Source organism: Phycodurus eques, chromosome 8, assembly GCF_024500275.1.
Source record: "Phycodurus eques isolate BA_2022a chromosome 8, UOR_Pequ_1.1, whole genome shotgun sequence".
NCBI lineage: Eukaryota > Metazoa > Chordata > Actinopteri > Syngnathiformes > Syngnathidae > Phycodurus > Phycodurus eques.
The window spans coordinates 6602051-6615292 of NC_084532.1; the positions used below are offsets into that span (position 1 = coordinate 6602051).

Consider the following 13242-nt stretch of genomic DNA (forward strand, 5'->3'; position numbering starts at 1 on the left):
ACCATGCGGACTTTTATGGATGCAAAGTTCAAAAGCCAGCATCTGTGATGGTATGGGGCTGTGTTAATGCCAATGGCATGGGTAACTTAGACATCTGTGTAGGCACCATTAATGCTGTAAGGTACATACAGGTTTTGGAGAAACATACGCTGCCATCCAAGTAACGTCTTTTTCATGGACGCCCCTGCTTATTTCAGCAAGACAATGTCATACCACATTCTCCACGTGTTACAACAGCGTGGCTTCGTAGTAAAAGAGTGCAGGTGCTAGAATGGCCTGCCTGCAGTCTATTCTTCCACAACTTTGTTTTTAAATTCATCCATCCATCCATTCTCTGTACTTCTTATGCTCACAAGGGTCACGGGTCTCCTGGCGGGAGGGTACACCTTGAAATGGTCGCCAGCCAATTGCCGGGCACATATAGACAGACAAGCATTCACACCAACACCGACGGACAATTTAGAGTCTTCAGTTAACCTGTCCTACCATGCATGTTTGAAATGCGGAAGGAAATCGGAATACCCGGAGAAAACCCACGCATGCAACGGACGAGATGCAAACTCCACACAGGAAGGCCAGAGCCTGGTTTTGAACCCACAACATCTGAACTGTGAGGTGGATGTGCTAACAAGTCGCCCACCGTGCTGCTGATTTCAAATTCAATTTGCTTGGTGGATGACACATTTTCCACGGGTGTGAATGTGGTTCTACCTTTTGTGCTCAGGTTCCACATTTGATTATTAAATGGGACAGATGGGCGGCACGGTGGACGACTGGTTAGCACATCTGCCTCACAGTTATGCGGATCGGGGTTCAAATCCCAACCCCGCCTGTGTGGATTTTGCATGTTCTCCCCGTGTCTGCGTGGGTTTTCCTCCCACATCCCCAAAACCTGCGTGCTAGGTTAAATAAAAACTCTAAATTGCCCATAGGTGTGATTGTGAGTGCAAATGGTTGTTTGTTGTTATGTGCCCTGTGATTGGCTGGCGACCAGTTCAGGGTGTACCCCGCCTCTCGCCCGGAGATAGGTGGGATAGGCTCCAGCACGCCTGCGACGCTTGTGAGGAGAAGTGGAACGGAAGATGAATGAGAATGAATGGCACAGATGGGCCCGGTCAAGTAAAAACAAAAGAAAAACGTTAAAATTTGTAAATATGTAAAATAAAGTAAAATACATAGAATTTTAATAATACAAAAATACAATCTCATTTCTATTGTATTATAATACATTTCATGATAATTAATTGACCAATTATTTTCAAGCATATATACTGTAGTACCTGAAATATTGCTTATTTTACCAATACTTTTATGTACAGTAAATGAGTTAACAAATCATTTATGAGATCAATGAATAATAATACAAAAAAAAAAAAGATTTCATCAAAAATGTAAATTAGTCCAACAAATATTACAGGAGTTTGATAATGTAAATGTTTGGCAGGCCGGATAAAAGAATGGAGTGGGTCATATCTGATGGTTGGATAGACGAATAAAGAAATGTACCTAGTTTTTATGGTCAACGTGTGAGTTGAAGGAAGACAAAATGCATTTTCTGGAAGACTTTCATTTCCCACACGAAAAACGTCCTCTATTGATGGTTTTCGTTCATAGTAGACGACAAAAAAAAAAAAAAAAAAAAAAAAAAAAAAGTTGATCTCGAGTCAACATTGCCATCTAGTGTTAGAAGTTTCAATAGCCCTTTCTAACAAGTTTTGAGTAAGCAGCTGCGAGTCAAACTACAAAATGTCGCAGCTGTTCAAACCGTCGCTTCACACTCAGAGACATGACTTTGTCGTTGACTTTGTCAGGAGGAATAACCCCCAAAAGGTACCATGTCCTTGTTTGGCCTCTTGACCTGTGCGTGATGAACTTAAAAAAAAAAAAAAAAAAAAAAAATTATTGATTTTATTTTATTTCGCCACAATAACAAGCTGAGTCCCCCTACTTTAGCGAATCTTAAAGTCATTTAATATTTTGTCTTGAGGTGGCGGACTTGGGCTGCGGCGAGTGCAGCCTACTTGGCAAGCTCAGGTTTCATCGTCAAATTAAGTTGTTGGTTGGAGTTGACCAAAATGGCGCCAAGCTGAGGAAAAAGATGTAAGTGTGCCGACAAAATAAATACTAACGAATGTCTACGTCAGGGAATTTAACAATATGTGTCTTAATACATGCCTTTGTCATGTATTTTGATGTACTTTTGATCTACACTGCACCTGCGACCCTAATAACGACTTCCGGTATACAGAAGAGAGTTTTCAATCACGTGATTAGTATGTTTGGCCGCCATGTTGGAGGTGGAGTTCCTGAAGATAAGCTAATATTGAAATGGAAAAACAAGTTCATGCGTTTGTTTTTTTCTTCTTCTCTATAACCCTTTATACCTTTTTTAAACTCTCCTTCGTAGATGTGCTCAGATGAGGGCTAAAAAGTTGAGTTGAGAAACTTTGGATGCAGTAGCAAAGTCGCAACACGATCAAAAGGTATAAAATTAAATCATCTCTTACTGCTGAACTGTGCGTGAAGACACGCGGAACTAAAACTGAAACTGTTTCACTTTTAGTGAAACTTAATGGTTGACAGCTAGCTTTGCGTTCCGTTTACTCAACGTTCCGGCAGTCGACCAACCCCTACATTTCTGACATATGTTTATCCGTTTAACATAATAATCTTGGCAACAATTGACTAATATCCAATGCAAGATATACTGTATATCTGTTAGATTAAAAGTACTGAACTAAAATTGGTTTTGGTTTAAATTGGTTCTGGTAAAGAGTGAACCGGGACTTTGTCCTTCCCACCCTTATTGCTGCAGCCAAAAACCACACCGTAATTGACTATCAAATTTATGTATTCAAACGCTCAATACGAACTGGAACAAAACAATTCGTCGACCTCCAACATGGCGAATGCAGGTGTGTCCAGAGGTGCCTGACATCACGGGAAAGTAGAAGATGGATGGATGTTAAATGATTGTACAGCTCTTGGCCAATGACCATGTGTTCACAACTGTGTATAGAATATTGAAGACTTTTTCAATAAAGTTTGGCAATGGCAGAAAGAGAGACAGTGTCACTAGTAGTCACCTAGTGTCAATATGAACACTTCTTTCCAAATTCAAACTGGTTGCCCTGTGTTGTGATGCCAATGATGTGCCCTCCCCCAGGCACGGACTAGCGCCTTTATCTACTGACTATCTGCAGCCAACCTTTGATCAACTGTGTGTACAGCTGTACCAGGGCTCTGTCACACAAAAAGATGCCCGCTTCAGAGGATTTGACTTGGTGACCAGTATAGAGCTGTAAGTTTTTATGTCATTGGCATCCATCTCGTGTGTGTATGTTTGTGTGTGTGTTTTAATACAATAATCCAACTGTCCTCTTCATCCCCCCCCAACGCCGATGACTGCAGCATAGAGCACCTCCCCCTTGATGATTTGGAACCATTTTCTAATGTGGTCTTTGGATACATGGCTCCACAAACTGTGATCATCAGTACCCCAAATTCTGAGTTCAACCCACTTTTCCCTGGACTGTCTGGTTTCAGGCACAGTGACCACAAGTTTGAGTGGACCAGAGTGGAGTTTCAATCCTGGTGTGTGTTTATTTTTTTATACACTTATGTCCATCCATATGTTTACTCCATACCTAGGCAGAATTTGAGGATAAAGGCGGCACGGTGGACGACTTTTTAGAGCGTCAACCTCACAGTTCTGAGGACTGGGTTTCAATCCCCGGCCCCGCCTGTGTGGAGTTTGCACGCTCTCCTCGTGCCTGCGTGGGTTTTCTCCACGCGCGCCGGTTTCCTCCCACACCCCAAAACATGCACGGTAGGTTAATTGAAGACTCAAAATTGCCCGTAGGTGTGAATGTGAGTGCAAATGGTTGTTTGTCTTTGTGTGCCCTGCGATTGGCTGGCGACCGGTTCAGGGTGTATCCCGTCTTCAGCACGTTCGCGACCCTAGTGAGGATAAGAAAATGGATGGATGGATGGATTTGAGGATAAATGCAACAACAATGCAAATCAAAAAATGTAAAAAAAATAAATGCAACAACAATGCAAATCTTGGCCGCGGTTGTTTACTTACTCAACTGCAGATGGGAGGGATGTGTCTATTAACTTTTTTTTTTGTACAAATGCATCTCATATTTCAATTTTTTTTATAATGCATGTCTTCTTCTGGGTAAAACTTCAGGATAAATCCTGGACTGATCGCCAGACAATCGCAGGGCACTTATACACATATACGAACCATTCACAGTTACAGTCATACCTTTTAGATCATTTAGTCGAAAATAAACCTGGCATGCATGATTTTGGAAAGTGGGGAGAAGCCAAAGTACCTGGAGAAAAGGATTGGGAGAACGTGCAAACAATTACTAACGCTGGAGCCCTAAACCTCTGAAATTTACTGTATGTTCTAACCACTTGACCACTGTGCTGCCTTAAAATCTGAAATGAGTAGTGCTAAAAATTAAATCAATTTTGTTTATTCTGACAAAAATATTAACCCAGACTTGTAAATTATGTAGTTTTTAATGTATAAATTAGTTTTGTATCTTTTTTGGTTCTCAAAATGCTCTAATCCCATTAATGCGCTTTGTAAAAAAATAATATTAAACAACAGTTTTTCTTCAACCGAAATGTGAGTTTAAAACAAGGGCAAAGCAAATTTATTTACAGTATATAGCGCATTTCATACACGAGGTGCGCCAATGTGCTTTACATGATTAAAAGCATTTCAAAACAAAGGAAAAAACAGCTTAACATTTTAAACGGAGAGAAAACTAAAAATACAATTAAAGCAGCGTACAGTGCAGGAAACATCATAGTATGTTGCCGTCTTCCCTGGAATGCTTACCATTGCTGGCCTCCACATAATAGGAGAGCGTTTTTTTATACTGAACAGGGAACTCATTTACAACAGACGTGCAGGCTCCACAATTAAATGAATTCGAGAGAATACTTAACGTGCTGTGGTGGTGCTGAGTGAGTGCTGGAGCACAAATGGGGTCGACGGGTCCACGTGTGAACGATGGTGTCTGAGAAATGAGATCATTACAGTCACCTGCCTTTTTTTTTTTTCCCTGATGAGAAACAGAGGGGCGGAGTCTAATTGGGCAGGGTGTTGACTTCGAGTGGACAACATACACCGCTACTAATTTAGACGTCTTGAGATCACTAGCCAATTAGTGTTTGTTTCCAGGGCCCTGAATGTTGGTTCAGAGTTTGGTTATAAGGCAGAATTCACTGGCGTGGGACGAGCTCCCCCAGGCCAAGAGCAGAGGATTGGCTTCTGCACCCAGATTGGTGTGTTTCACAGGCTCATGGTGGTCAGAGATGGTCACATGTTTGGTGACAATGCAGAAGATAATTATCCATACACTCTGGTAAGTACAGTAGATTTTACAAGGCAGCAGCTCTTTAGTCATAGTAAACTTTTGTTTAGTGTTTTTAGTTGCAGAACACAATGTGAATGAACTGTGCAACTATTGTGAATGTGTTTCCTGATTAGCTTTATAGTGTAACCTATCCCAGCCTACGTGACGACAACATCCTGCGGAAGATCCTGGTCAGTGAGTTGCTGTGTTGGGCAGAAAAGCTAAAAAAAGAATGGCTGGAAAAGCGAACCGGTAAGAGTCACCTTTTTAAATTGTGTTGGGTGGAGGACAGACATGTGTACAGGTTAAAGTCCCAACCATGTTCTTCAGTGTTTTGTTTGTTTGTTTTTCCTTTGACCTGACTTTCAGATTTGTTCACAAATTATTCAAAGCTTGTGTTTGTGCTTGTAATTTTTGTTTTATGGGACGAGGTGGCTAATAGCGATTGTGCTACCAGGATATATTGAGTATTTCTCTTTACTTATATATTTTAAACTAATCCACCCCCTAGATAAACTAGAAGAGGCAAATCCTGTGGACAAAGATGAGCGAGTAGGAGAGTATGGAGACATCTTTTGGACAAATAGTCCAGTACCACAGTGTCACACATTACACAGGTGTGTATCCTAATTATAGACTTGGGAATGGACACATTTTGAGCCTACATCAGAGTTGTCTTACAAAGTGATTCTACTGTATTTAATATTGTCAAACATTTGCAACTCAAAACCGGCATTCTCTTTTGAAATTTAAACTGCTAGATGATGCCAGTGTATACCGTCTATACACTTGACTTGACACATTGCTGCGTGTTATTTCTGCCTCAGGCATGTGTCCGTTCCCCTGCAATTGCTGTGGACTTGCTGCCCCAAATTAAGGGAGCTGAGTGGAAGTCTGAGCAATCTGAGACAACTAATTGTAGATGATCCCCAAATTAAAATGAATCGGCAGCGCTCTGCTGTAATTCTCTGCAGTCAGGAACAAGGTACCATTGCCCTCTGTCTGCAGCTTTGAATTGCAATTAACACGTCGACCTTTCAAGCTAAAGATGAGTTTACATTTTGTTTCATCTGCACCTGAAAGCCAATGGTACATGTGGTGGTCACGCTCGCATTGACCTGTGTTCGTAGACCCCGGAGATGAAGATCCGAATGATCTGACGGACAGTGGCTATGCAGAGAGAAGCCATGTGGAAGAGGAACACTGAGTGATGGAGGATTAGGTGTCCACTCAGTCGGAAAGTAAAACTGGTTTCCGGACAAGTGGGGTGATCTATGGATTACATTTGGGATGAGGTAGACTGCTTGTCTAAAAGGAAGTCGGACAATAAAAAAAGTATAGAGCACATGTGTGACTAACGTGATTCACCTTTATTCAACAGTGTCAGGTACACGTTATCGGCATCCAACACAGTTTAAGCAACCAAAAATTTATCTGGAGGTAAATGGGAACCACTGTAGGGTGTGCTTGAACAGCGCAGTACATCACTTTACAGAAACATACAAGTAGCACTTTTACATAGACAACAGCTTCACAGAAGAGAGGAAGCAACCATGTTTGTAACAACATGTTAGTTACCCACATGAATTTACCTGTGTCACACAGGTAAAACAAGTATCCCAAAAAATAATAAACTGACTTTCAACAGATATTTGGCAGCACTAAAATCAGATTCAACACCGTCAAGATTTTGTAAACAATACAACATAGGAAAAATGGCACAATATCAATGATGGATATATCAAACACAGTGATATCTTGGCATTTCCAACATGACATTTAAATCATGCTGAACACCGAAACACACACACACACACACAAAATACTAATTCAAATATACATGATTTTGTGCAAAGGTCTCCTCTAAACCGGTCCTTCAGTGCAGTGATATTCTGAATAAAATGTTACACAAAATCAAATTAGAAAAGAACAAACTTTGTGCAAATAAATGACGAAAGGATATGCGTGCAAATCATGAATGCTCAATAGATGGACATACTGTATAAACGCCATACTTGGATTTGATTTCTTTTTACATGGATTACATGGAAGTGAATCCCACTTTTTATTTATTGCTGGCAACAGGAGCAAAGTTTAGAGTATGAGTAATTAGCTGCAACAAACAGCACATTTTAGGTAGTTGAGGTTGATTTTGATTCTCAGGTTCGTGCAGCCCTAATTAATGGTAAAGCAAATGTATTTATATAGCGCATTTCATACACAAGGTAACTCAATGTGCTTTACATGAGTAAAAGCATTTCAAAACAGAGAAACACCTTAGAAACATTAAAAACAAAGAGGATAAAATGTGTACAATTAAAACGGCGTACCGTGCAAGAAATATTTAAAAGTGGAAGTGCTCTAAAACGCATGAGGGGAGAAAAAAGTAGAGATTTGAACCTGGACTGGAAAACATTCACACTTGGGGCTGACGTCACTTCTGTAGGCAACTTAGTCCATTTGTGTGCAGCGTAATGGCTAAATGCTGCTTCACCAGGTTTGCTTTGGACTCTGTGCTCCACTATTTGACCTGAGTCTGTCGATCTCAGAGCCCTTCTGGGTTTATATGCCATTAGCATTTCTGCCATGTATTCAGGACCTAAACCATTTAGTGATTTATAGACCAGTAGCAGAACTTTCAAATCTGTTCAGATTCTGTACTGTGATCTGAAATTTGTCAGAAAGTCCATTTAAGTTCAAGAAATTGCTGAGTTGATTTAAAACAACTTTTTCAACAACCTTTGCTATGAAAGGGTGATTTCAGATGGGTCTATAGCTTGCTAATATGGAAGCGTCCAGCGTTTTATTTATTTTTGAAGAGGCTTACGCTTTCAATAATTACTGTACATGACTTGAATTGATACCTTCTTCATTGTGGAGTGGAGCCTTTGCTTTAAGATGCATCTACCAGTAAATATTTAAAAAAAAAAAAGCCGAATAGATAAATCCTTTATTTGACACGCTTTTAGTATTGTAAATACAGTATATGATTTTCCCAAATCAGATGTGTAAAAGTGAAGGATATGTGGTTTCAAAGTTGACAAAAAAAAAACCTGGCAGGCTTCTAATTTTTAAATGTGTTTTTGTATGCACTATATCTGATTTAATCTTGAAATCTAAAAATGCTTCAATGAGTATAGTCGGGGCCTTGTCAATCAATTATTAGGCGTCACAACACTGTACAGTCCTATAGTTCTACAATTTGTTAATCCTATTGTTTATGCAGGCGGCACGGTGGTTAGCACGTCTGACTCGCAGTTCTGAGGACCCGCGTTCAAATCCGGCCTGTGTGGAGTTTGTATGTTCTCCCCCTGCCTGCGTGGGTTTCCTCCCACATCCCCAAAACATGTACGTTAGATTAATTGAGGACTCTAAATTGCCCGTAGGTTTGAATATGAGTGCGAATGGTTGTTTGTTTATATGTGCCCTGCGATTGGCTGGCGACCAGTTCAGGGTGTACCTCGCCTCTCGCTCAGAGTCATGTGGGATACGCTCCAGCATGCCCGTGACCCGCGTGATGATAAGCGGCACGGAAGATGAATGAATGAATATTGTTCATGTATTTCAGGGTGTTCTCGTTAGTCCACTGCTGTAAACCCAATATATAATGCATGGGCGGTGACATCAGTACCTCAGATGTAATTTATCTCCCAAATGATCATTGATACTTGTATATTGGCCTCTGTTTAGGTCTAAAGGGTCAATGCAGACAACAACAACAAAATAACTGTGCAGCACAGCGAGAACACTATGACTGGAAACGTGCCTGCTAAGTACTGTACTATAACTAGTCAAAAGTAACACTGGTTTGGTGCCGTTTTGAAGGAAGTCCATCAAAGTGCTTGTTTTAGCCACTGACGCACTCTGTTATCTGTCTCCTCCGGAAAAATGTTAGCATGTTCTCTACAGTGTACTTTGAAACTGACCAAAGTAGAGTCTTTGCAGCCTGGGGACACACCTGCACGTTCCCAGACCGCATGTTGGTTCAGGGTTTATCTTCTTGTAGCCTAATAAGTTCAGCGCTGGATGACAGGATGAATGTAGATACATTTTAAAGCTCAAGCCTGACATCTGTTCTTGATAGTAAATTATTATTCTGTCCTCTTTCAAGGTGTTTACAACAACAGCTTCTATGCAAAAAATATTAAGTAGAACATTAAAGGGAAGTAAAAAAACAACACAAAACACTGCAGAACAAAAAAGGAATGTATTGAAATTGCATGGCGTTTTCTTCCTCATGCAATCTATTCTCTAGTCTTTTTTTCTTTTTTAGTTCACATTCGTTCAAGGAGTTTGATTAGAAAATTAGGTGATCACTGTGCAAATGTGCGGATGGCATCAACATAGGCAGCCCTTAATAACAAAAGAGAATAAAAATAACTTTTTTTGCCACACATTTGAATGTGATACCACTGGACAACGACACATTACGAAAGTGTTCAGTTGTCGGTAAGAACATATAGAGGCGCTATTGCGACATCTGCCACTCACTGGGCACCAATTGTAAGACTTTGGATCACTAATGTGTTATGTAGCAGAACGAAGACAAATGGTCACAAGCCTACTTCCATTTTTTTTTGTTTTTTTTCTTGGGGGGGTTGGGTGCACGCCCTCAGGCCATAATCCACTTCAACGCTTTATCACCACTTGCTCGTATGCTCCAGCACCGACCCTGCAATGTTATGACAGAAAAAGACGTTATGAGACTTTTGGTTTTTGTTTTGTGGAACTCTGAAGTGCAGTGAGACGCATACACAGATTAGTTCTGTCGTAAGTAACAGTAACAGTAAAGCCACAACATGTCTGATAGCAGGGCAACAGAATGTCATCAGCCTCTTTTGGCAATTATTTTGTACTTTTTGTTGTCTCTCCACTCCCTGAGCTCTGCGAAGCCTGAATGTATTTTGGGAAACATACAATAAAGGGCCCTATCATTACAAAAAAGGGCTTAACTATTTATTGGAACCACTTTTCTAATCTAGAAACCATCTGAGTGAATAACTCATCAACTTTGGGCGAATAAAAACCAATATGATCACGATGTGTCCCATAAGTCACTCTCTCGTGAGTTGGCATGCAACTGGAGGCTGCTCTTCTCAGTACTTCACGTTAGCATAATGATTACACGTTAACTGCATCATGTGCTGCAAAATCCAAACCAGCTAAACTAAAGCTTTTCAGTGATGTCACATCACTGCGCAAGAGCCTCAGCTTTCCGCTGTGTAGCTGCATGAGACGGACGTTTGCTACCCCTTTGTTATCGAGGAGAGATGTATGAATTGTGTGTGATGTTTTGAAACACTCCATTTCTAGTTTGGACTGTTTTACTGCCCTATAGATTAAGTTCACCAGTCTGTAGTGCTGTTTCAATGTGTAATGTGTATGGTGCCCTTAATGTATCCCACAATGCATCTTGAAAAGTTGTGAAGAACTGATGTACAGTATACAATGATGTATTCGCTGATACAGGAAAAATTGCAGACAGATGGATTAGGGGCACTATCATATGAATGTTCATAAAGTGCTTTAATGTACTGTAATAATTTCTGTAAAATAAATGCATCTTAGAACAATATTGTAGTTCACTTATTTGGTCAATATTTTGTTACGGAAGGAACACCAGCTTACGTCGATCCGGCATGTTGTAATTGTAATTGACGTAATTAATGGGGTGCCAGAGTAGTGTTCAAAAACTATTTGTTTATATGATTTATGGGTGAACTATCCAAAAATCCCCAAAGAGTATAGTGATTGGGGAGTAGGGAACGAGTGAATGATTCCGAACGTAGCCATTGTCTGTACAGTTAATAAAGATGAGTCACTGGTGGCGTCGGAGTTCACACGTCTGACTTTCATGCAGCCAATTTGGGAATCCCGTTACACTGTAGGTGTGGATGAGTGAATGGTTGTTAGTCTGTAGTAGTGTGCCCTGAGTATGTAATCTGCCTTTTGCCCACAGTCATCTGGGATAGGCTCTCGCTTTCCTGTGAGGCTAAACAGGGACAATTGCCAATCAAAATGGATGGAGGGAGGCACTTAATTGAGGTTTGTAAAGCCAACTATTTAGAATGCCCTCTGAAGTTCCACTGTATTTTTATATACATACAGAGTAAATTGTAATTCATAAACATTATTAAATGAGCAGCCAAAGAATATTTCAAGTCTGACCTGGCAGGTAGATGATGGCTTCCTAGAGCTGTACTTCCGCCAGGCCCAACGAACAGGCGTAAGCCCTCCTCTGAAAAAGACAAAATCATGTCATTCTGCAACGGATTGGATGGATTGGTCACGTTGGAGATGGAAAATACCTCTGTAAAGACGCAGTGTTAAAACAAAACACTAGGGCGGGCCACAGTAATACGTTGCTAAAGAACTGGTAAAACTTGAGAATAATACTGCAGTCTCCAAACTCTACACTAGGGTGCGTCACAGCCTCAATACTTACATACAAAGCAGTCAATGAATTATAACAGTTTAAATGTGAGCCTAAATATGATGATGATGTAAACTTTGAAATCACAAGATTTCAAACTAATTGATGGCTTTTCTAAAACACATCTACTCAATATACCTCATTTCACCATGAAGGAATTTCCTAACTTTTACTATGCTTATGTATACTGCGCACTATGGAGTTTTGAAGATTTTGAGGGGGGGGGGGGTCGAAATGCACATTATGCACGAGAAATTACGGTAGATGTCTTGCATGATATTTATGTTATACATTTATATTTCCTACATCCACTATTTCTACTGAAATTGAAATGTCCTCATAACTAATAAAGGTTATCTTATAGTCCAAATCTTTATTTTCAATACTAATACACTTCAAACCTGATCCAGTTCTCAGATGACATCTCCAGTGTCCGGTTCAGAAGTAATCTTGTGAGGCTGTGAATTATTTTAAATTTATCTCCAGAAACGTATTATATGGCTTGTTATTTTGTTGTTCAAACTTGGTTACGTTCTGCTATAACGCGGTTCCAGCCAGACCTATGTGACAAGTGGACTGTATCACCAAATTACTTATTTTGGTGTTTTGCAACTTTATGTCAAGATAGCTTAGCAATTAGTATCATGATTTTCCATCTTTTCCTACCCACTCCTCACCCTCCCTTCGTGATAACGTAAGCGATACGTGTAAGAACCATGGTAAGAAGTGTAGTTTATTCGCTGCCATGCGGGAAATGATGAGATGATGATAGAATATTGATGAATGATGACTACCAATGCATTGACACCGAACACAAGGAGAACTTTTGCCTCTGCGGTTTGGCAGCGGAGGGACCTAATAAAATAGCGTGCCTCCAAGCAGCTTCCCCCCCCCTCTCGTGTTTATTTCCTCTAATTGATTTATGAAATTTTCGTAACGGTGATCAGACACAGCGGCGTACTGGCCGGTACACAACATCCAGAACAATCAGTGTTACGGCCATAACTAGTCAGCGTTCAGTGACTTCTGTAACAAAATACTGACGATCTATAACATTTGGCAGCTCTGACAAAATGCTGCAAATTATTACTGAATAAATATCCAGTTTTTAAATATATAGTTCTAAAAAAAGCCATATACTGTATTTTGCAAGTGTGAGTTTGTGGTTGATACGTGTATTAATGCAAACTTCAGATTAGGACAGTGTAATACACAAAAGACAAAGAACCCCAAGAATGCAATACTCTCTGTGCATGTACGTGCGTGCGTTCATGTGTGCTTTACCCTCTGCACTAGAGTCTAGAAGGCTGGGTGTGAAGTCTTGGCTTTGGAGGATTTTTTCCACTACATCGTCAGCATCCACTCGAGTATCATCCATTCTCTTTAGCTGAGACTCTATAGAGTCCTGCTTCACTGGATGCCTGAGAA

At 40.4% G+C, this 13242-nt stretch overlaps 2 protein-coding genes across 2 annotated transcripts in view; one reads left to right on the forward strand and one right to left on the reverse strand.

The window, feature by feature from the left end:
- Positions 1–1746: 1746 nt before the first annotated feature.
- Positions 1747–6588, forward strand: henmt1 (HEN methyltransferase 1). Its single transcript, XM_061683874.1, has 9 exons — positions 1747–1830; positions 1988–2100; positions 3167–3301; positions 3412–3594; positions 5207–5390; positions 5516–5633; positions 5893–5998; positions 6209–6366; positions 6512–6588. Exons 1-9 carry the CDS (start codon positions 1747–1749, stop codon positions 6586–6588), a joined length of 1158 nt encoding a protein of 385 aa, XP_061539858.1.
- A 129-nt stretch (positions 6589–6717) lies between these two features.
- The window catches only part of fam102bb (family with sequence similarity 102 member Bb), a 28280-nt gene continuing 21755 nt past the window's right edge, over positions 6718–13242 (reverse strand). Inside the window, exons 9-11 of the mRNA XM_061683875.1 lie at positions 13099–13235; positions 11550–11619; positions 6718–10053 (exon numbers count right to left, since the gene is read on the reverse strand). Of these exons, the coding sequence (XP_061539859.1) occupies positions 10011–10053; positions 11550–11619; positions 13099–13235 (250 nt within the window). The 3' untranslated portion in view covers positions 6718–10010. The remainder of the gene's footprint in view (positions 10054–11549; positions 11620–13098; positions 13236–13242) is intronic.

What these genes read in the sequence shown, in the direction of transcription:
- henmt1 (XM_061683874.1), top strand. Translation starts at nt 1,747, where the DNA reads ATGTCGCAGCTGTTCAAACCGTCGCTTCACACTCAGAGACATGACTTT. An exon ending in AGAGTGGAGTTTCAATCCTG is followed by an intron (nt 3,595 to 5,206) that starts GTGTGTGTTTAT and finishes GTTTGTTTCCAG; the next exon opens with GGCCCTGAATGTTGGTTCAG. An exon ending in ATAATTATCCATACACTCTG is followed by an intron (nt 5,391 to 5,515) that starts GTAAGTACAGTA and finishes TTTCCTGATTAG; the next exon opens with CTTTATAGTGTAACCTATCC.